Raw genomic sequence first — 21,159 nt, 5'->3', positions numbered from 1 at the left:
TTTCAACTTTGATACTTCGCATCTTGAAAACGAAGCGAGCTAAGATATGTGTTTACAAGAAATTTGCATCCTAAAACTAATTGAAAAATCACCCTGTGAAATATCGGACACTTATTCAAAAGCAATCTGTAGAGAATCGACAACGGGGTTATGATGATGACGTCAATGGCGAATTTCAACAAATTTTTGGAAACAATATCGAATTTCGTTTAAAAGTTGCATGCATTTTTCTAATTTTCAATTATAATGTATTTCTGCAATTTGAAATGCCTAAAACCCTAAAAGCAATAGTAGATACGTCAACAATGCTCAATCCAGATTCGACGTATCATCAGTATAAATAATCTTCTTTAGTAGATGCAATTTAATTTATTACTATTTTTGTTACATTTAGTGTTTCCTCTTGCTTATCATTTCCGTGAAACGTTTCTTCCTATTTTCGACTACCCCTGTTAATGAACAACATCATGTAGGAATAAGTAGCTTTCAATATCTGCAAGCAAGCTGAGTATCAAGCTGATTTACAAAAGTAATTTAGGCACCGATATAAAAGTTTCCAAAGACATGACTCCAAAAGGCCCAATGAGGAATTTTAGCGGTTTCTGAGCTCTGAGCAAGAAGATGAATTCCAATTTCTTCGTTTCTTCATTATGTAAATACCAATCGGTGTTCCATAGATCAGTTGCGAGCCTCTGACTCTGAAACATCGCGTGATAAGGACTCGTATCACTTGAATGATATCTAAGTACTTTATAAATGATCTTATTCCCGTTGAAGTAGTAAATGGCTACACGCATTACCATAGTCATCAAAAACTGCCCCACAAAGAATACATTTTGGAAGTTTACGGTCATCTGGAAGAAACTTAAACTTAGAAAGTTTCCTTCTTCTTAAGGGACAAAACTCACAACAAAAAGTTGCAACATTGTGGTGGCAAACTGCACCGAGGACTGAAGAAAATCAAATAACATCACATATTTCATACCATCGTTGAATGTATCTACATAGCTATAGAACTAAATTCATCACTTCCATAATCACAAAAAGTATCAAACTCATACGCAATTATATCCTGATGCTGCCTGATCAAGCCAATAAACGTCTCCTTATTTCCACTTTCTATGAGTTTGAACTGGCTTAATCTGTAACTGAGTATATCCAGCTGAGTTACTGCAAAGACCACCAAGCTGAAGGTGAGCATATCTGAGTTGATAACAAAGGAGCTGCCTAAGGTACCATCGCAAACATTCCAACAATAAGCCAGCTTAAACATGTTTGGAGATTTTAGAAGCTAAATTCTGAATCAAAACATCTTACCCAATAGTTCTTTTGCACATCTATCGGCCACCACGTGGAGAGGGGTAGAGTTTTAAGGGTGATGGTCGTGTTGTTGATTTCGACAGTAGACAAATCCATGAAGAAGGGATGTAAAAAATATAGCAATGAGACAAACCATCCATTAAAGAAAAACATTATGTGGTAAATCCTGTTGATTTTGACTCCACTTAAGTAAATTTGCCTAACCGTAGGGTCTGAGTCATGTAAGATGAAATCTTCAGATTTGATAATGTTCGAAAACAAAGTTTTAATTTCATGAGTATCAAAGGCCTTTAGTCTGAACAGTGATACTGTATAAATTAAGGTGATGCACAAATTCCCTAAGATTTCCTCCACGTTTAAATGCACAGCTGTTAATAGAAGAAACAGCTGGCAGTAAGCCCTGAAGATGTATTCCAAATAGTAATAATAAAGAATTGAAGAGTATATATTATAGATCTTCTTCATTCGTTGATTTTTTATGGAGATTATGGGCCATATTCCCACAGTACTTGCCGAGTACATAGGGATTTGCAGTAGCTTGTTGTTAGGGAGGATCTGCAAATTAGCAAAAGATTGAATAAATGACTGATAGTGTTGTTACTTACCATTTTGCAAGACACAGAACACTGATTGTTTTAGAATGTTATTTTATTAGAGAACTATGTAATTTGAGGGGAAGTTTTGTGCGTTGAATGAAATTACCCTTATTATCTTAAGGGAAGTTTTTCCAACTACCAGTGATTTTCTTGACTTTTTTTTGTAGAAAAGTAGTTTATCAATTTTCCCATGAGCTATTGATTCAGTTAATACAACAGAGCTGCAATCTACGATATATATAATAGGCAGAATAAAATACTCTGACAATGCAATGGCATAATATAATTTATTTTAGACACCCTGTAACAAACAATAAATTCCCTATATAAATTGACAAAAATATACTGTGTTCCAATAAGTATTAGAATTTGTATGACAGTTCGTTATTGGCCGTAAAAGTTATCGTTGGTGCCGATTGAGGATACTCCTCCAATAAATTGTGGATGGGAAGTCTTGTACGTCTATGACTACCAGTTGAGCCATAACCTTTACGGTTCATTGCTATTTCCTGCAAAAAATTAATAAATAACATAAACATAAAAAAGATATAATGTAATGGTACATCGCTCCAATAATAGGCCTTCCTAGCTCTTTGATGCAACATGGACACTGAGAAGGGCCTTTGATTGTGGAACATGTAGTTTCGGTTGAAGAAGGGTCTTTGCAGTAAGTCTGGAGTTTCACAGAGTCCTAAATCACAGTTTAAAAATATCAATTGCATAAAATATGCTACGAACAAACTTTCAGAGCTTATGCTGCTAAACAATGTAGATCCCACCAATTCCCTTCTAAGACGAATTAGTCTTTGAGAGGGATCTTCCCCGAGGAGCCAATAAGTGTACATCTCACCCTTTCCCTATTTAAAAACTGTTCTATTTACTCTGTGGTGCTACCACACAGAAACCTTACTTTAATATTGACCATCCCCCGATCTTCACACAAATATCCTCCTAACTGCTGCAATATCTTGTAAGTTGCATGTGATATGTGCACTTTGGAAGCTTCACCGCTGCTCTCCATTCGAGAAGCTGTGTTCACAGTATCCCCAAAGAGACAGTACCTAGGCATTTTTAGCCCGACAACCCCTGCAACCACGTTTCCAGAATGGATTCCTATCCTCAATTTGAAAGTCTCTCCAGGGCGGTATTTGATCTCAAACTTCTGGATTCTTTTGAGCAAATGTAATGCCATTGAAGCAATTTCTCCAGCATGCCTATTGCCGTTTCTGATAGGCAGGCCACTCACAACCATATAGGCGTCTCCTATTGTTTCGACCTAGAGGAATGATCTTGTAATGGCAATCATGATAGAAGTCTAGAGGAGTACTTTATAGACGTCGTAATGCGATATTATAGAATCGAATAGAGTGTATAAATCATTGAGCAAATCTATCACTTGGAGAGGAGTACTGTCTGCAGATAATTCGGTAAAACCGACGATGTCGCTGAAGTAGATGGTGACACATTCGAAAGATTCGGCTTCGACCTTTTCGCCCTTTTTCAAGGCGTCTGCCACAGTTCTAAAATAGTTTTAATTACAGGGTAAAGTAACGAAATTCTGCAACATGCTGGCCTAGTTCAAAAAACAGACATAGTTCTGATAAAAATTGATAAAAATAACGAACTTAAACATCTAAGATGTGAAAACTGTATTTGATACTATCTTCCTGGTGCATTATGAACGGAAGTCCGGCAGGAGTACCACCTGACGTTTCTCCCACAACAGCGGTGGACATTCTCAAAGATGATGTCTGTTCTTGGATATCTCTCTGCGTTGCCTGAAGCAGTAACTGGAGGGTTCAATGAATTTGTTCGTTTTTTCTCTTGTGACGGAAGAAGGAGCATCTCGTGACATTTAAAGGTAGATTAACTTCTTTTTTAAATTTAAATGGTTCGCAAATTCTTTTAGCTCGTTTCAGATTTGCTCAAATGATGATTTAAACCTTTGCTCAGATAGCGGCTAATGAGCGTTGATTTTCGGTACACCACGTGTCTTGGTGGTTGGAGATTTGATACTTCTGGGTACGACAACATGTACAGAAGGTGACCGACGAACAAACTTGCCACCCATACATCCGAATCGGGATTCGTGTCTCTTCATCGCGGTTACTATTATATTTGGTTTGAATTGATATCTTATAAAAAAAAAAAAAAAAAGAACTTTAGAGCGATCCTAGAGTTGTAGCACCTGGGTAGGAACATCAACGAGCTAATTAGAAGGTACAGCCCTTGACCACGTCCACCGCGGTTGTGGCCGAAATCTCAGGGACTATACCAATTGGGCCAGGGTTATAATTCCAGCGTCGACGGGAAATGGCTCAATTTTTTCCCAGTCGTGAATTCCTTCAAAGTCATGAAATTAATAAAAAATCCCGTTTTAATATATCAATACTGCATGTGGCTATTTCAAATGTAATTTTTTATCGCTCTTTATTAGTAGTAAAATTGCCCCATCATCAAAGTGTTTATCGATGAAAATTCAACGTGATCTTTTATAAATTCCCTCTGCTTTTCCGGTCGTTCAAATGGAGGTACACATACACAGGGTGTTAGTGAAATGACTTTCGTCAATTTCGCCAATGATTAGGAGCATAATTTTAAACAAAAAAGGTCGTTACAACAATTGTCAAAAACCTAATAGTTCAAAAAAAAACTTAAAGTTGGCGACCAAAAACCTATAACAAACTTAAAATTTTAATAAAATCTCAAAATAAGCACTTAACAGATGTTTCTTGTTGAATGTGTATCGAAAGAGGTAAAATTATTCAGCAATAACATTGCTAAAAGCAATTTAAAACTTAATTAATACTAACAATACAACTTAAATTTATTTCACCAACACCCTGCATAGGTATCACAAATGGTAAGTGGAAATATAGGGATTGCGCGAGTGCGAGAAAGAGCACATAAGGTTTAATATGCGTCCGACAAAGACCAATGAAGAGGGGGGAAGACTAGCGAGTGATGCGGGCAGAATTAGTCCAGTTTTACGAGATCTCTTACCGTTGCAGAATTTTTGTTAACATAAATTCTACTGATGAATTAATTGTTTTTTTTTTCATTTATTTACATTGCTATTTTTCGCTTTGTTTTATACATTAATTAAAAGCATAAAATACCGAATAGTTATTGTCTATTATTGCCTGCTATCGTTCTTTATATTTTTATAATTTTCTTGTACTTGCAATAATTGTTATAAATTATTTATTTTAAATAAATGAGGTCTAATTAATATTTAGTTGTGGAATTACTTGTTTCGATGTAAATTGTTTAATCTTCAGTTCTAGTCGACATGAAATGGTAGGGTCCGATGATGAAGGTTGCTAACGGTGCTATTCCTGCAACCCAAGGTTTGTGAATCATTCGGTTAAAACTTCTGCGTGTATCATTGGTAATGTGTAACATCTGGTATTTTAAAAAATTTCCATCGCCACGAGCGTAGAGAAATCGATACAAATCTTAACATGAAAATGGAGACGAACTGACTCAGCAACATCACCGCTGACCTCGCAATCTACTTCGTTCCTCTTTATCGGAGGCTTTTGCAGTCCTTCTCTTACGTGCGCAATCCCTGTGCTTCCACTTGAACTGGCCATATTTATATACTTTCTATATTATGCAAATTTCGTAAAAGTAGTACTCATTGCAGTTTCCAAACAAGAAAGAAATTTCGCTTAGTGACATAAACGAGATATTTCGCTTTCTGAAAATACCGGGAAGTCCCCGACGGGTCGGCAAAAATCCTCATTATTACCCATAAACATTTAAGTAAGTCTGACCTTTGGTTTTAAGAGAGCCCTGAAAGTATTGAATATAAGAGTTTAAGTACAACCTTGGCAGCATTCGGTAAAGAAGAGCATCAGTCTTTTTCTTTTCCTCTGTGAGCTGATTGGTCCTTTCCTGCACCAAACCCTCTAAATTGTAGGCATATTTCTCCATGATGGATAACATGTTGTCGAAAATATTTGGCTTCAGCCCAGCCTAAATTGCATCAACTATATATTATAAATCCCGCTAAACATGTAAATAATTTCTAAACTCATTTTAGACGATCTAATGCAACAAATTTCGTACTGAGCAAATCTGAGCCATTTCAAAAATGGTTTCAAAGAGGCTTAGAGACTTACTTGCATTTCTTTTAATCTGGCCCTAACATATCTAATATCAGGCCTCTGATCAGGATTCTCTTCCCAGCACACTTTGAACGTGTTTACTATGTATTTGGGAATCCTCAAACCCTCTAAAGAAGGTCGGAAAGGCACCTCTAAACCTTCCTTCTTGAGCTGACTTATAATGGCTTTAAATCATCAACGTTATTTTTAATCCGTTAACTATTAACTAGTACCTGTAGGTTCCATTGCAACATTTCCCCAGGGGCCCGATCTACCAATCATCTCATACAAGACAATACCAAAGGAGTACACGTCTCCTTTTTGAGTGCCCCTGGGAGGGCGATTTTCCATTCGTAGCAGCTCTGGAGCTCTCCAGAGGCTTCTTTTTAACTCTTTTACTGCGTAATTTAGGTCATCCTGGCCACCTAACGTAAGCCGTTTCAGGAGTATTTGACGAAACGAACAAAGAAGTAGTTACTTTTGAACTCGTGAAGACCGAAGTCTGAGATTTGAAGCACCCAGCGGCTGTCAATGAGGCAATTTGCTGATCGAAGATCTCCATGAGAGATTATTTCGCTGTCGTGAAGGTATATCATGCCCTGTATAAAAAATAAAAAAATAGTTTTTTTTTTATTGTGCTTTACTACTTTGAGATATTTACTTTTAAAATATCTGTAACCAAAGAAGACACAAACATGGTGTCTAAATGTAAATCCTCATTGGCCAAAACGTCCTCCAGGCTTCCCCTAGCTGCATACGCGGTCAAAATAGCCACTTGACCATGATCCACACTCGCACCCACAAAGGGAATGAGGTTCTCATGTCTAATTTCCCTCATCTGCGTAAAATAAAAGCTAAAAAGTTATATACGTTTTCTGTTGGGAATTCAACAGTACCTGCATAAGTTCTTTTCTGATTGATCTGGTGAGATCCAAAGTACGTTTATGGAGGTATTTAATGGCCACAATATTGCCCCTATACAGCCCTATATTGGTGTAAGCCCTCTTAGGGGTGATTTCTGACACCTCATTCATCCCCCTACTCGACCCGGAAGAATTGAATACATTGTGCTTACATACTGTAACCTATAAGAATTGTTAAAGAAAATCTTAGTGTTCGTTAACATTTACCATGCTCTTGCTGGGTGATACTGGTAGATCTATGGGAATTATGGTAACATCTCTCATGTCGATTTTCCACAGCAGGCAAGCCAATTTCTGTTCATATCTATAATGCCTGTATGAAACACAATTTTTTCATAAAAATGTTCATCAAAAGTTACAACTTTAGCTCACTTGAAAACGAACAGACCCCCCACAAACATCACTGAAGTAGCAGTAATAATACCCGCAATCATCCTCCAATCAATCTTATATACACATTTCTCTCCCCGGAACCCGCATTGGGGTTCCGCAGCCGGAGCCTTCCCTCCAATCCACCTAATTGGCCTACTGTTGTTAATGTATCTAAACTCCTACGAACCAACCCTTATGAATTAGCCTACTCTGCTAATTGGGGTCTTACTGGTAAAGCTGAGATCACACTACCATTGAGGGTGTACTGGAAGTACCCTACAGGCTGCATACTAGTCGTTTCTCCTCCTTTGTCATCTAAGAGCGAGACTACCGTGAAGTTTCCCTCAGCGTCACCATTTTGGTCTATGAACACCTTCGAGGGGGGTTTTCAAGGTTTGTGATAAAGGATGGTGTAAATCTTACGTCATAGCCTTTAATCGAATGGTAGGATCTGTTGAGGATTCTGGTTAAGATTGCTGTACCATTTCTCGGGTCATCGCTGCTTTCGAAAATTTCAGTTAAAGCTCTGGCTAGAACCAAGACTGCGTCGTAGAGATAGGCGGCCTCAATTGGTACCTAAATACGGATTTATCACCTTGCTGATAGTACCAATTTAAAAAATTCTTGTTGACTATATTCACGAGATAATTTCCGTAGGGTTAATAAAATCAGGGCAAAGCATTTCAGCATTTTCTGAACATCGTGAAAGTTATGAAGTTATCTTCTTGATGGAGGTATCGGCACATTGATATTTTGACTCTAAAGCGTTCATAGCTTGATCTGTTCAGTGTGTGATGTATCTTTCAAATACGGCTTTATTACCCCTCAGCTCTTTTATCTATCAAGCTTTAAATTTAATTATTGTAAATAATATAAGGGAGTAAAATTTGCCTTAAAATTCACAGATTCAGAGGATTTATTTTGCTAGTTGCAATTTTTTCAAATTCCTCATTTTTATGAAGCTCCCAAAGTCTTTTTCTTCAAATCCGTCTCAAAAACCGCAGAAATTGTAAATGATAAAAATCCTTCGAAGAGCTATAAAAATATTTCAGAAATGGTTATAAAAATCACCAGAGCCCTAAAATTGTTCTTATATGCAGATATGCAATATTAAATGTCGAATTTGCAATTAATAAGTAATATCGATTATTTCTTGCATTTCGTCCGCACCACCAAACAAACTATTTTCGTAGAAAGTTCGGTCGCGCTCAGAACTTTGATCTGATTAGATCAACGGGCAGCGCCAATAGAACTCCGGAGATTCATAATTGGCTAAATCATTAGTAAATGAAGCTACCGCTTTTGGTGCTTTCAGCAGGTAAGCAATGTAAAACGTAGGTGCAGTCGAATTAGCAAAGACATATAGATATGTAGTATAGGCTAAAATTATAGAAACAATTTATATAGTAAAGTTCTATTGCTATAATTTCCACATAATTTGAACTGATCCATTTATGTAACTTCCTGTCGGTGTTAAGTGACTTTCTAATATAATTTGAGCGTTCATCTATAATACGTATTATTAATTTAAAAAATCATTAAAAAAAATTTGGCCAAAATTAAAGAAATATTTTAATGAATCCATTATAACGTTAAAGAAAATAAAATTAAAAAAACTTCTCTTTTAATATTTTGTATGGATTACTGTTACTCAATTCAACTCCAAACAATACACATGGGTTGAAAGAGTTTCTCTAGATTTTTACATTATCTTTCCCGACATTTATGTTTTACAATCTCTCATAGATTCTCGATGGGGTTTAGATCGGGAGATTGCTGAGGCTATTGAAACACTTGAATTTTTTCTGCGAAAAGGAACTCTGTTACTAACTCGGATGCATGTTTGCGGTCGTCATTATGTTGAAACCGTTGCTGTAATGATATTACTTCGGCACTATTTTAGTTTTAAAAATGTAGCAATACATAAAACGGTCAATTTTTCTATGAACTCTATGACCCGTTTCTGAACTAGAGAAGCACCGCCACACTAGCGCTAATCCGCCGCCGTGTTTCAGTGTCGGCAAAAAATATTTTTGATTACATTTTTCATTAACAAGTCGTCGCACATGCGTTATTCCATCACTACCAAATAAGTAAATTTTAGATTTATCACTGAAAATCAGCCGTTTTCATTGATCAGAGATCCAGTCCAAGTAAGTACCAGCAAATTCAGGACGCGCTTCGACATTTTTCTTTGACAAAAAGGGTTTGCGCGTGGGAAGACGACTGAAAATATTATTTTGAACTAATCTCCTTCTAATTGTTCTGACACTGACTTCTAAGTCACAGTCAGACACGATCGTGTTTTGGATTTGGAAGTAAGTCAAAAATTAGTTAGAGGTGTTAATGATTTGCCCGCCCATCCTTCTAGTTCTTAACCTCGGTCTCCCTGGACTTTCAATCGGCATCACGAATCCAGAAAACGTTTTATTATTTTTGAAAAAATACACCGATTAATTAGTAAATTTCGAGTAATGCTAATTTGTTTTATCCCACTAGTGTGAAGGCTCTCAATTTTATTTTTGAGATCTGCCGAATAAGGTCTTCCAAGCAAACTTTTTTCAAATAATAAATGCTCAGATGTTAATGCAAAACTGAAGTGAATGATTCAAATTTAAAGGCAGAATAAGGTTTTGCGTACGATGCTTCTACATTTTTGACTAATGGAATTTTAAGGGCCCTATGTGTTCATATGATATAAACAAGTATGCTGTTCGATTTGAGAGAAATATTGTAGTTAAGCACTAACCTTGATTCTTGCATATTGAAGAGAGTTTTCGCCATGTTTCTTTCGTTTCTACCATTTTGGCCAATACCATTCGGTATTTTCACCACTCATAAATTTACCACTCACTTTTCAAGCGATTTCAATTTGAAGTGAAACATTTCATTAAAATATCAAACTACTTAATTTAACACACTCAAATAGTACTCTTAACAGGACGCTCACTCACCGATATGCTATTGAATATCTTCTCGTGGTAGGGAACGCAAAATGGAGGCTTTGTAGAAAACTCCTTGAGTTTCTCACGAAAATCTCTAAATAAAAAAAGGAATATGTGCTCACTCACAGTACTTAAAAGAGGCTCTTACAGGTTATTATTTTCTTTGGGAAACGACTGTGTAAGCTTCAGCACAGACCTAAAGTTGATATCTTTCCCATCCAGCCAAGGATCCAAGTAATCTTTAAAAAAGTATCATTATTTAATTAGGATCTCTTATCGGCCTAACACAATAATTAACTTCGAACTCAAGTGGACGAAAAGCAATTCTATAGGCCTATTTTTACCTCGTCTGGTAATTTTAGCCCTCCTGTTTGGATCGTAAATTTCGTCATCTACGGAGATAATAACATAGTCGCCCGTGTCGAGTAGTTTTCTCGCTTGGAGGCATTTTATGAAATCCACTAATGCAATATGTTCCCCCAGGAACACATATACTGGAATAAAAATGATTAAAACTGGGGCCTATTCGAGGAAAATTAGATGGGAAGTTAAACAGTTCGCTTCTAATAAAATTGGGTATGTGTGCTTAATGGGATTATGTTTTACAATAGAAGCAGACCGTAAAACGAACTAATCATGGGAACATTTCACCTACCTCTGGTATTTTTGTACGTTTCAGCAACAATCCTATCCATTTGCTCGATATATCGAGGGATATAATCAGTATATTTCTTCGTTTCAGTCAGTGTAAGCCCATGGATCTCTGACAATTCCTGAAAGTTAATAAAAATTTATCATTCCAATGGCCCGAACGAAAACCAATGATTTTTGCAACAAAGATTAACCTCAATGGCCTCCTGTACTTGACTCCCAGAAGAAGGATCCGTGCCGCAAACCACCACAAATTTGTCCCACTTGAAGGCTATTAGGAGAGCTACCACACTCTTGGAGACTTTGCTGGATGGCGGTAGGGTTCTGGCGAAGGTAGCGAAGGTGGTTTTGTCTGAAACTTTGGTGTCACTACACCTCTGCAAAGAATTGTCAGCTCAACAGTCGAAAACACAACCGAAAAGTACATCTTTGGAATGATAGTCCAAAGAAATACATCAGTGTCTTATCTAGTTGTTTTGTGTTCACAGATTGTCGAATCTCTTCGTGGACTATACTACGTGTCTGATATGCCCCGCTCTACTGCTGAGCCATTCGACTGAATCTCCGGACAATGGGAGAAACACCATTATAGGGTATTTGCAGTACCCCCTCAGCAGTAGTGTTATCTTAGCCAGTAAGCTTCCTTTATTAGAGTGGGCTAATTTAGAACTCCTCTAAAACAGTCCTTAGATAGTAGGATTTTCCTTTTCTTGGGGAAAACTGTGTTGATAAGACTAATTGGAAAATAATTGCTTGAATTATCACTGCTATACGATTCAATTGTATTTTTGAGGATCCCATCGAATTTTCGCAATAAGCCACGCTGTTTTCGCCGCCCTATTTCGAAAAACTTTGCAACAGGCGGTGAACTTCAAACGTAAATCTTTGATTAAGCCATTTGCTATTTATAATCAAATATCTAACCGACGGCATTTAACAGATGAGTTTACAAATAACTTTGAATCTGTGTTAAGTCCTCGGCCCCTCTCGTCTATTGATTCATTCCACCAAGTACATTTAAAAAGCACACAAACCCCCCCCATCTCCTATCTCTACAGTCGTAGAAGTAGGCAGCTTAGCAAGCAGGAAGACGTTATTAATACGGCTTTTAATTGAGGATGATAAAAATAACAATTCCAATAGCACACAGAATAACTGATAATTAAAAAAATCTACTGGGTTAATCAGTAAAAATGTTGTTCTGCTAGTTACTGCTCCACAGGAGTAGGAGGATAGTTCGGTCTGTTTTCAGGGTTTGGTTTAATAATCTGTTCCATGATTGGTGGCGAAAAACTTGTATGCCGCAGTGAAGCAAATAAACTTTTTTCCTACATACCACATTTGGTTATTTTAGCGTGCCTCCATCCCCTCACCAAACTTGCCATTTGAGATTGAAAGTCGATCGAAGGGATAAACCTGTTGTCCACAAAGTATTTTAAAATTTGAATTAATCCAAAAAAACATTAGTGCATCAATTTGACCAAAGTGAAAATTGTAGTAGATGGCGCTCTATGGGAGGACGTGAGGCTTGAATTTCCAGTCCGCCCCTTTTTGCGGGACTTCACCCCAGTGAACCCTAGCTCCTTAAGAAAAATAGGCTTTTTAGACGGTTTGTGTCTTTGGACAGCGACCTTCATAGGTCATTGAGCACAATAAATTTCGCTTTTTTAATCGAACAGTAGGATGCAATGGAGTAAAACAAAACTTCCTCTACTGAATTCAACCAAACTTTCTTAAAAGTTCGAACTTTATTTTAATGACAACATAATAGAGAACTTTATTATTACATTCTCCGTTTCCCGATAACAGGCAATACACAGCTACGTAATGGATTTCTAATAAATAACTGCGGCCCTAAAAGGAGACTTTATGACTCTTTTATAGTAAAGTCAACGTCTTGAGAGTAGATGCATGACCTGCATAACACAAATTTACAAGTTTAATTACTATTCACCCATGTTAAAACATTTTGCAATGTAAAGCTCTTTTCAAAGAAAGTACTATGAAACTTTTAAATTGCCGTTTTATGTGAAATGTTTCATTATAATGGAATTTTAACTATGTCTTTTAATTAATTGCTCCTCTTGAATTGCCCAAGGGAATGTAAATAAAAACAAACAAAAAATATCTGTCATATTCAATTTTAATTAATATTTTTTTTATTGTTATTTAAGGCGCTTAACGATTTACAATTGAAATTAGGTAAACATGCTTGTGTCCGAAAAGGAATTTATCACCTTGTCATTTTGTCTTTTTTTGGAATTATTTTCATTTCATCAGTTACAATTTTTTTCATAATAATAATCCTCTATTGGTGTCAAAAATTGGGTGAAAACGTTCTTCTCGGAAAAACAGTTTCCATCGGCCCCTGGCGACAAAACTTTGGTAGAGTATATCTTGGGAAAAACTGTCGTATGTGGAATCCGAAAGATGTGTTGTTAATGTGGTCTATGAGCTACGAAGCTACGAGAACCTCCCGCCAATTACAGGACTAGTGAGGTTAATGTAGTAAGGAAAAGACAGAAAGAGTTTGTGACGTAAAAAGGCGACACACATGCTATACAGGGCCTTTCAGTTTTAACTCGCATAATTATAATACCGTCTTGAACATCCAAACGTAATGTTTGGTACATAAACCAACGTCCAATAAAGCTTCCTTTAGCAGATACATGGGTTTCAAATTTAATTGAAAAAATGAAAAATATTACTTTTTTTGAAAAAAGGATGGAGACTTTCTAACCAAATTTTGAAAATATTGGCGATTATAAACGATGAATATGATTAATGGGGAAAAAAACACGTTTTAACTTTTTCAGCGATGTGCCTAGATGCATGTTAGGAGATATTGTTTCGGAAAAAGTGATACGCCACTGGCTTTTCTGATGTTTAAATTAGTCTTGAATTCTTCATTCCATTCTGGAGAAACTGTTTTTGGAGAAAAATAAAATTATTTTAATGCACGTCCTATATCAATAATTAAAACGCAATGGTGCCAACATTCTACTGGGCGTTTTAAAAGAAAGGAAAACGATCCTCCATATTTTTTAAGAGTAAAGACAAATCTTGAATATTTGTACGTCAAAAGGTTTTGTTAAATATGTATCAATTGATGTGGGTATCGAATTAACATTAATATGTAAGCAAACTAAACGTGCATTAACAACTATTTTAATTATTTTACTTGGAAATGGTGAGTCAGACGAAAAAATCACAAGAGAAACTATTTTTCTCGAATTGAACGAGAAACTCAAGAATAATTTCTATACTCAGAAAAGCCAGTATAATTTTTTCTGAAAAAAACATTCCCTAACATGGAGATAGACATGCCACTGGAAAAAACAACGATTTTCTTTGCAATGAAACATATTCGTCATTCATGGTCGTCAACACCCCTAAAAATTCCTTGAAGGATCACTAGCACTTTTTGAAGAAATTTTATAGTTGCCATTTTTTAAATTAAATTTGAACCCCCTGTACCTGTTAAAGGAAGCTTTGTTGGACGTTTGTCTATATAGCAAAGTGACATTATTTTTGAATTTTCACTTCGCCGTTAAAGTTATGCGGGTTAAAACTGAAACGCCCTGTATTGTCGTAACTGAAAACGTCGTTCTCGTTTCAACAAATACAATATCCCCTAACGGTAACTATCACGTCTAGAGGTAAAAGTTTGATGGTGACACGGGAATGCAGCCCACCATTCATAGGAGTATTGGGGGAAGTATGTCGGGGGCACATTAAAAAAAAAAAAATCAAAGCCGAGGATAGAGATTTTGTGTATACTCAGCAGTTTATATTACGATTGTGCGCAGTGTTGACTTAAAAGTGTGCCAGTGCGGGCACGATGCTGACAATAATTAAATCGTTTAATTATTTAATTACTCTTTCCGCGCATGCGTCATTTTCGAAATGACCGTCATCTCGTTTGGCAAACTGTTAGCAAAAAATATTGTCCGAACAATATACTCTCTGGTTAATTTAAATCGTAAAATAATTCTTAACAAAGCCCTAATCAAAAGCGTGTTTATCGCATCAGGGTAACGGGTGGAAAATCGGGAAGCTGTGAAATCAAATAATTTGCGTTTTAAAAGCAACTTTAACTCGTAATGCAGGCCAATGTAAGGGGGAAAATGCGTATAGAAGAAATTTTACGAGCTTTTTTTCCCTTAAAATGATAGGAAAACATCTCTGGAATATTTTAAGGAAACTGTGCCACTGATTTCGGGTTTCGTTCCGTATTATTTCTTGCTGAAAATGCGGTAGCGTCGGGTCAGCCGGAGCATGCAAGCAGCGGAGACACTTAGACTGGAAGAATACAACCACCCACTTCCTTTTTCCCAAGATGTGCAAATTAACATTTAGTCGATAAGCGAGAACTTGCCAGGGGAGGATCTAATTGAAAGGTATTTAGGAGGTTATTCGCAGAACGCCAGTGAAAGTTCGAATGATCACATTTGGCGTTCCTCTCTCTCTCTCTCTCTCTCTCTCTCTAAAACTTTAAACCGTTTTTCCTCGAAATCCAAAATTTCGCAGACGGTACACGATAACTGGAAAATTACTCGACCCATTTCCTTTCCATTTCGAGAGAATGTTCCTAAACTCATTGGTCGTTGCATGGACCTCTCGAATGTTTTTTGTTTAACGCTGGAAAAACGTTATCAACAGTAATTTCCAAAGAAAATATGACTTTTTTTATACGTTTCCTTTTATGTAATTTTCGGAATTTTCATAACCTTTTGGGTCCATACAAAGCGTGTCTCCATAAATTAACGAAAGCTTTTCGGTAATTTTGTCATAAATCACTTCACTGACCTCCAGAGTAGACCGCAGATCTTTCCAGTGCATTTTCAAGCCGCCACGGTTTCGCTGTTAATAATTATTTTAAAAAAAGTGCTTTGTAGTTATTATAGGCAACAATAACTGAAAAAAAGTTCAAATCAGACGACGCAGTAATTAAAAAAAAAATTAAAAAATTGGCGTTTCACATGTATTTTTCTCCTTAAAAGCATCGCAGGACTTTGCGTCTGTGGGCAAAACAGGTAACTAACTTGAACTAACGGCGGGTGTGAACACAAATCCTCATGACCGCAAAATTGCAATAGCTCTTAACGTAGCACGAGAGGAAGCATTTGATGTGTTTAACACAGTGCAAGATGCTAAGGATGAGAAAACAAGATTTAACGACGTCTTGCAAGCTTTCGCAAATTTCTGCTCACCTGGATAAAACGCAATCAGTGAGAAGTACGATTAATTTACTCGTCTCCAATCCTGAAGCTGGGAAAAGCTAAAAATATAAAAGGACTAGAGAAGCTTTTAGGTGGGATTAATTACTCAAGCAAACCTATCTCATATTACTCAGAAAATATGCTCGCTTAGTGAGAGTCGGTGGCGCTAGATTCAATATAAAATTCCAGCAACCCGAAAGGCATTTCGGAGCCTCAAGGGTTAAGCTGAGTGTGGGTCAAACATTAAAAATCTTGGATAAAGATTGCGTTATTGTGCTACAAACGGCTAGCTCTAGTACACGTTAGTTCGGGTTAGCACAAGTTTTATTCATTTTAAAGCTAAACAACCGGTTTACTTTTATGTGCGCTGCTATACTCGAAATCAATTTAGATGGCGTGTAGCTGAGAAGGAAATGTTCGCCGTTGGGGCAGCTGGGGAAAAATATTATTACATTTATTACCTGGTGCCGGGAATCTGAAAATAGAAGAAAATATTTTAATATTTAAGTTTTATTTTAGAGGGACGAACTGAAAATCGCCGGGACAAACCGAGATGACGATCTTGAAATACAAGAACTGAACGGTTGTGTTGAAAGCAAAAATGGTATGGCTGCAAAAGAGATCTCTCTGGAAACATATAGAGCTGGTGTTATCTTTATTGCAGTTTTTAGGGACAGGAATGGAGTCCGATCAACTTACGTATTTTTTTCTTTTTTTTTTTATAAAATAAATTTTTACTGAACATGCCTCAATAATTTAAATGGCCCACGGCGTTCCGAGAAGATCGCTACCGGAGTAGAAGACCATGAAACTCAACGAGGTGAAAAAATGCTGCAATACCTGATTTTTTTAATACGAAAATCAAATTATATAAAAATTTATTAAAAATTACATAAAATAGCGGAAAATGGATTTATTATAACATGAAAATAACCAAAACTCTACTTCTATTAACCGATTTCGTTAAAAAAAGAACGACTAAGTAATTTGCAGGATTCCCTAACACACACAATGATTAAACTTTTGCAGGAAAACTCGGGATCCCGAAAACTTCTATGTGAACAAAAGAGTACGATTAGTGAAACTTTGTTATTCGAATGTCTGGATACTACAGATAAGGTCTTTCTCAGTATGTCAACAACGAGAAAGAAATTGCCCAAAACGAAACAACCTTAAATTAAATTAACATTAAACAATTCTCAGTACTTTCTATTGCCACTGCCAAGTTTCTTTTCGCTCTGTAATTATTTAGAATAATAAGAGAATTATAATTCCATTAGTTTCGGCTTACCTTAAACAAACTGTTAACCTTACCGAAGTCCTGAGTGCCCTTTGAAGTCGAGTATTTTACTTTAGAATATTTTTCTCGATAAGATCGTGCAAGGAATTAAATTATTTTCCAGCCACTCAAAAATCCGGAAAAACCAACCGAACATCCTTTCGTAATTCTAGCATTGATTTATTTAAAAAACCCAATATCTTTCTTGTTGTAATAATAAATTTAAAATAATTATAAACTCGTTCCAGAGTGCTTAAATTAAAATTATAATAATAAGTGAATAGGTAGAGTTAGACCAATAAACTAGCCAGCTCGCTCGCCCGATTTAACTTCCCTAGATTATTACCTATGGGGAGGAATGTCAAGTATTATTTATAACACCGAAATAGATACTGAAAAAGAACTTCTAAGGCGAATTAATGAAATTGCCAATGGTGTAAAGGGGAATTAATTTGAAATTCTTCGTGCGTCTTTCAACATTAGGAAACGAGCCAGTTCTTGCACAGAAGGGAATGGGAATTTGTTTAAACCTTTACTTGGATAAGTGGTTTAGTTTGTGTTCTGTTTAGATTTATTTTACGTTGGATAACTATGGCATACTTCAGTGTGTAAATAATTTGAAACGTATACGGAACATTAAATTGCATTTTTCGCAAAAACGGTGAGAGTTAGTGAAATTATTCAAAAGTACATTTTTTGGGTAAAAACCTCTAAATTTACATATTTTTAGCAAAGAAATATGATTCGCATCTCTCAGTGATCGTTCTATGATTCAAAGTTAATTACTTTGATCAGATATTTGGATTAAGCACGTCAAAATTGTGAGGATGCGAAAATTTCACACATTTACGTCATGTAGTTTGGGAATTATTTTGCAAAAATAATGTCTTTGGGGCCGCATTCAAGGCACCGGATTTCCGTTAAGGAGCATTTATATTAACATCTGTTTATTTACCAATTTGGTATTATCTTTGCACGTAGATTACACTGTTTAAGAGTTGGCACCTAGTTATACGACACCCTGTATATTCAAAATCTTTGTGATTCCATACTTTCTCCAGTACACCCGTACATACACTGATGAGATGTACCTCGGGACGGTCCCGGGTCTTGACAGTTAAGAAAAGAGAACGGGGTTTTTTAGTGGGGAGGCGCTCGGGGACCGTCGGTTAACGTCGGAGAGTGTTCCTCGGGTGAATCCCACACTACCCGGCTGCCAGCACAAGCCGGGTGTCTTTTGAAGATTTCTTCTCGGAAAAAAAACACACCCGTACAAGCGAAGCAACGACTTTTATTCTGTTTTGGCCTAAGAGAAGAATTGTTAAATTTCAAAAACAAAACTTTCGTATTTTGAAAATGGTGCAAATTGTATTTCTAGGCATGACATCCTGTACACGATATGTGAGATGCATAAAAACTCACAGGGCACGAGCTTACGTACGGTGACGATAGTCTGTTTCTTCATTTATTAACTTCAGATCATGTTCATAAGGATCTACTCAGTATTGAACAGAAACATTCGAGTTCTAACAGCCATCAAATCACCCTTTACCTCAAAATTCTCAGTTCAATCTTGCAAGAAATCAGAGAACGCCATGAGAACTGCGAGACGAAAAGTAGACTAAAAACTGTAAATTAAAATTTTTTAAATTATTATTTCACAAATCACTAAAAAAAGCCACTAAACTGCTCTTCTCTTACAGATATTTTTCAACACAATCAGTTTTTCTCATTTTTTCCTAATAGTAAACGAATGCCGTTTTGAAAACTTGAGCGTAGATATGTTCTCTGCAAAGTTATTTTCAACTTATAATCAACTAATACATACAATACCAGAATCAGCTAAACTTTATTAGCCTCTCTGGAACAGATTATCGGTAGAGTGTAAACGGATAGAAAGGGCTATTAAGGGTTTTCTAAGACTGTAGACCTGCTACAATATTCCATTATTGGGCTATTTTTAAAATCTCACAGAGGTATAAAATATAAGCATCGAGAGATTTTCTTGGAATTGAGTAATATTTCAGCTTAGTGGAAGGAACAATCGTATTTCCAATAAAACTTTTTATTTCGCTTCTGTCACATTTCTAAACAATGTTGCGTGCAGTGGCGAAAGGAAGATTCCGGATTTTTATCGCCTTTAAATGCGAAAAATCCTTTTCAGTGAAAAACACTTAAAGTTTTATGTATGTATATGTACTTTATTCTTAAAAATAAGAGATATTGTACCGTGTGACTCTAAATTCTCCTCCATTATTAACTTTCGAATATATATACGAATGTATATATATGTATATATATGCTACTATTATAAATATATATGTAGCTTCTGTGTTTTGTGTGTGTGCGTCAAGATCTATTGATGATTAATTTTTGAGAAAAACAATATAAATTTGGTTCCAATGCAAAGTGTTCGTAAATAATGAAAAAACTTGTTTATTGATAGGAAATTGATTTGTTTTCGATTTTGTGTTCACAAATAGTTTTTGGTTATTTTTATTTATCTTTTTAGTTGTTTTTTTTTATTCAATGATTATCAATGATTGTGGGATAAAATCAAAAACAACCCAATTTCCTATCAATAAACAAGTTTTTCCATTGTTCGCGTACTAAACATTTAAAATTTATACCTGCTTATCTCAAAAACTAACCAATAGATCTTTAATCGCAATACACTATTGAAAGTAGTGTCGCAGGACCTTTAATTCGAAACGTCTGTTGAGGGGTTCCTTCGACAAACGAAACCACGAACACGACAATTTGGTTTTCGAAAATGGACGGTATTTTATTGGACTTATTTCAAATAATTACAGAATTTGTCGGTCTAAGTATGAAGAGGGAGAATGCCTAATCGGGCGGGTTACAAACTGTGATTTGGATCACGTATCCGACACCAACACCGCTCCAACACGAAGAGAAGAAAAAAAGTGGACAAAATTCCTTCGATTACCCCACAAGTGCTAAACCCGAGGAATTCCAACCAGGGGCGCACCACCACCAAGAGCCCTTACGGGCCGTGGCCGAGCCGGATGCCATAAATCGCGCCCAGCTGGTGACTATCTAGTCGCTTTTCTGGGAGTACTGCGCAGGCCCAGCGAACTGCAGATCGCGGCAATAGTCCCGACCGAGAAAGGTTCTTTCGACTAGTAGTGGTTGTGGCCTGATGGGCGCCGCGGTCTGGCACCGAGATGGTGTTCTCAGAATAAGTATCGAAGTGCAGGGGCGTAACTTAAGGGATAAAAGAACAAATAAACTATAACAAAAAACCAGTAATTTAAGGTCCCTAACAATGTCACTTGATCAATGCTCCAATTTAGAAAAATCGGTAATTTTGCGTTACCAATTACGTAAGCAATATTAAAAAACTAAATAAAAATAAATTTATTAAAAAATAAATAAATAAACAAACGTTAAAAGATAGTATTATTTTTCCTATTTAATGCTGCTTTAAAATTTTTTTTAATATAAAAATTCGCCAAAATGTTTACCGACCGTGAAGAGGTGGGAGAGTCCAATTTAGAACCGCACGGTATAATTGGAAAAATGATTTGTTTTATTAAAAACAATGTCATATTCCGTAATTACGTTTCTGCGTCCGTAAATATATTTTGTCCATTCAGATTTCCAACAAATAGAGTAATATTAATATTTTCCTTATACGCTTCAAACAGTACGTTCACCTTGAAAGAGAAAGCAATATCTGCTTTGAATATACTAAATTCCAAACTCACAAAATATC

General features: G+C 36.2%; 2 protein-coding genes across 2 annotated transcripts in view; both read right to left on the bottom strand.

The window, feature by feature from the left end:
- Nucleotides 1-433: 433 nt before the first annotated feature.
- LOC136346622 (odorant receptor 49b-like) lies at nucleotides 434-2,195 on the bottom strand. The gene is made up of 9 exons (XM_066295934.1): nucleotides 2,177-2,195; nucleotides 2,023-2,111; nucleotides 1,926-1,946; nucleotides 1,318-1,875; nucleotides 1,062-1,264; nucleotides 909-1,008; nucleotides 750-854; nucleotides 543-698; nucleotides 434-493 (listed from the first exon to the last, which is right to left on the bottom strand). The coding sequence occupies exons 1-9, from the start codon at nucleotides 2,193-2,195 to the stop codon at nucleotides 434-436; spliced, it is 1,311 nt and encodes a 436-aa protein (XP_066152031.1).
- Nucleotide 2,196: 1 nt separating this feature from the next.
- Nucleotides 2,197-21,159, bottom strand: part of LOC136346634 (guanylate cyclase 32E-like) — a 93,142-nt gene continuing 74,179 nt past the window's right edge. The window contains exons 4-23 of the mRNA XM_066295955.1: nucleotides 11,114-11,296; nucleotides 10,924-11,041; nucleotides 10,613-10,762; nucleotides 10,417-10,507; nucleotides 10,278-10,362; nucleotides 7,747-7,899; nucleotides 7,553-7,696; nucleotides 7,324-7,502; nucleotides 7,159-7,264; nucleotides 6,925-7,113; nucleotides 6,690-6,866; nucleotides 6,507-6,627; nucleotides 6,262-6,453; nucleotides 6,044-6,213; nucleotides 5,749-5,897; nucleotides 3,244-3,436; nucleotides 2,827-3,192; nucleotides 2,659-2,773; nucleotides 2,480-2,607; nucleotides 2,197-2,425 (exon numbers count right to left, since the gene is read on the bottom strand). Of these exons, the coding sequence (XP_066152052.1) occupies nucleotides 2,279-2,425; nucleotides 2,480-2,607; nucleotides 2,659-2,773; nucleotides 2,827-3,192; nucleotides 3,244-3,436; nucleotides 5,749-5,897; nucleotides 6,044-6,213; nucleotides 6,262-6,453; nucleotides 6,507-6,627; nucleotides 6,690-6,866; nucleotides 6,925-7,113; nucleotides 7,159-7,264; nucleotides 7,324-7,502; nucleotides 7,553-7,696; nucleotides 7,747-7,899; nucleotides 10,278-10,362; nucleotides 10,417-10,507; nucleotides 10,613-10,762; nucleotides 10,924-11,041; nucleotides 11,114-11,296 (3,156 nt within the window). The 3' untranslated portion in view covers nucleotides 2,197-2,278. The remainder of the gene's footprint in view (nucleotides 2,426-2,479; nucleotides 2,608-2,658; nucleotides 2,774-2,826; nucleotides 3,193-3,243; nucleotides 3,437-5,748; nucleotides 5,898-6,043; nucleotides 6,214-6,261; nucleotides 6,454-6,506; nucleotides 6,628-6,689; nucleotides 6,867-6,924; nucleotides 7,114-7,158; nucleotides 7,265-7,323; nucleotides 7,503-7,552; nucleotides 7,697-7,746; nucleotides 7,900-10,277; nucleotides 10,363-10,416; nucleotides 10,508-10,612; nucleotides 10,763-10,923; nucleotides 11,042-11,113; nucleotides 11,297-21,159) is intronic.

The sequence above is a fragment of the Euwallacea fornicatus genome, chromosome 23, assembly GCF_040115645.1.
Source record: "Euwallacea fornicatus isolate EFF26 chromosome 23, ASM4011564v1, whole genome shotgun sequence".
In the NCBI taxonomy this organism is placed as follows: domain Eukaryota; kingdom Metazoa; phylum Arthropoda; class Insecta; order Coleoptera; family Curculionidae; genus Euwallacea; species Euwallacea fornicatus.
The sequence above is the reverse complement of the archived record's forward strand: the minus strand, read 5'-3'. Positions and strand labels throughout refer to the sequence as shown.

Bases quoted from the DNA above. Each gene is read 5' to 3' on its own strand.
- LOC136346622 (XM_066295934.1), bottom strand. The intron at 1,265-1,317 runs GTAAGATGTTTT...AACATGTTTAAG, and splicing joins ATGTGCAAAAGAACTATTGG to CTGGCTTATTGTTGGAATGT. The intron at 1,009-1,061 runs GTATGAGTTTGA...TTAGTTCTATAG, and splicing joins CAGCATCAGGATATAATTGC to CTATGTAGATACATTCAACG.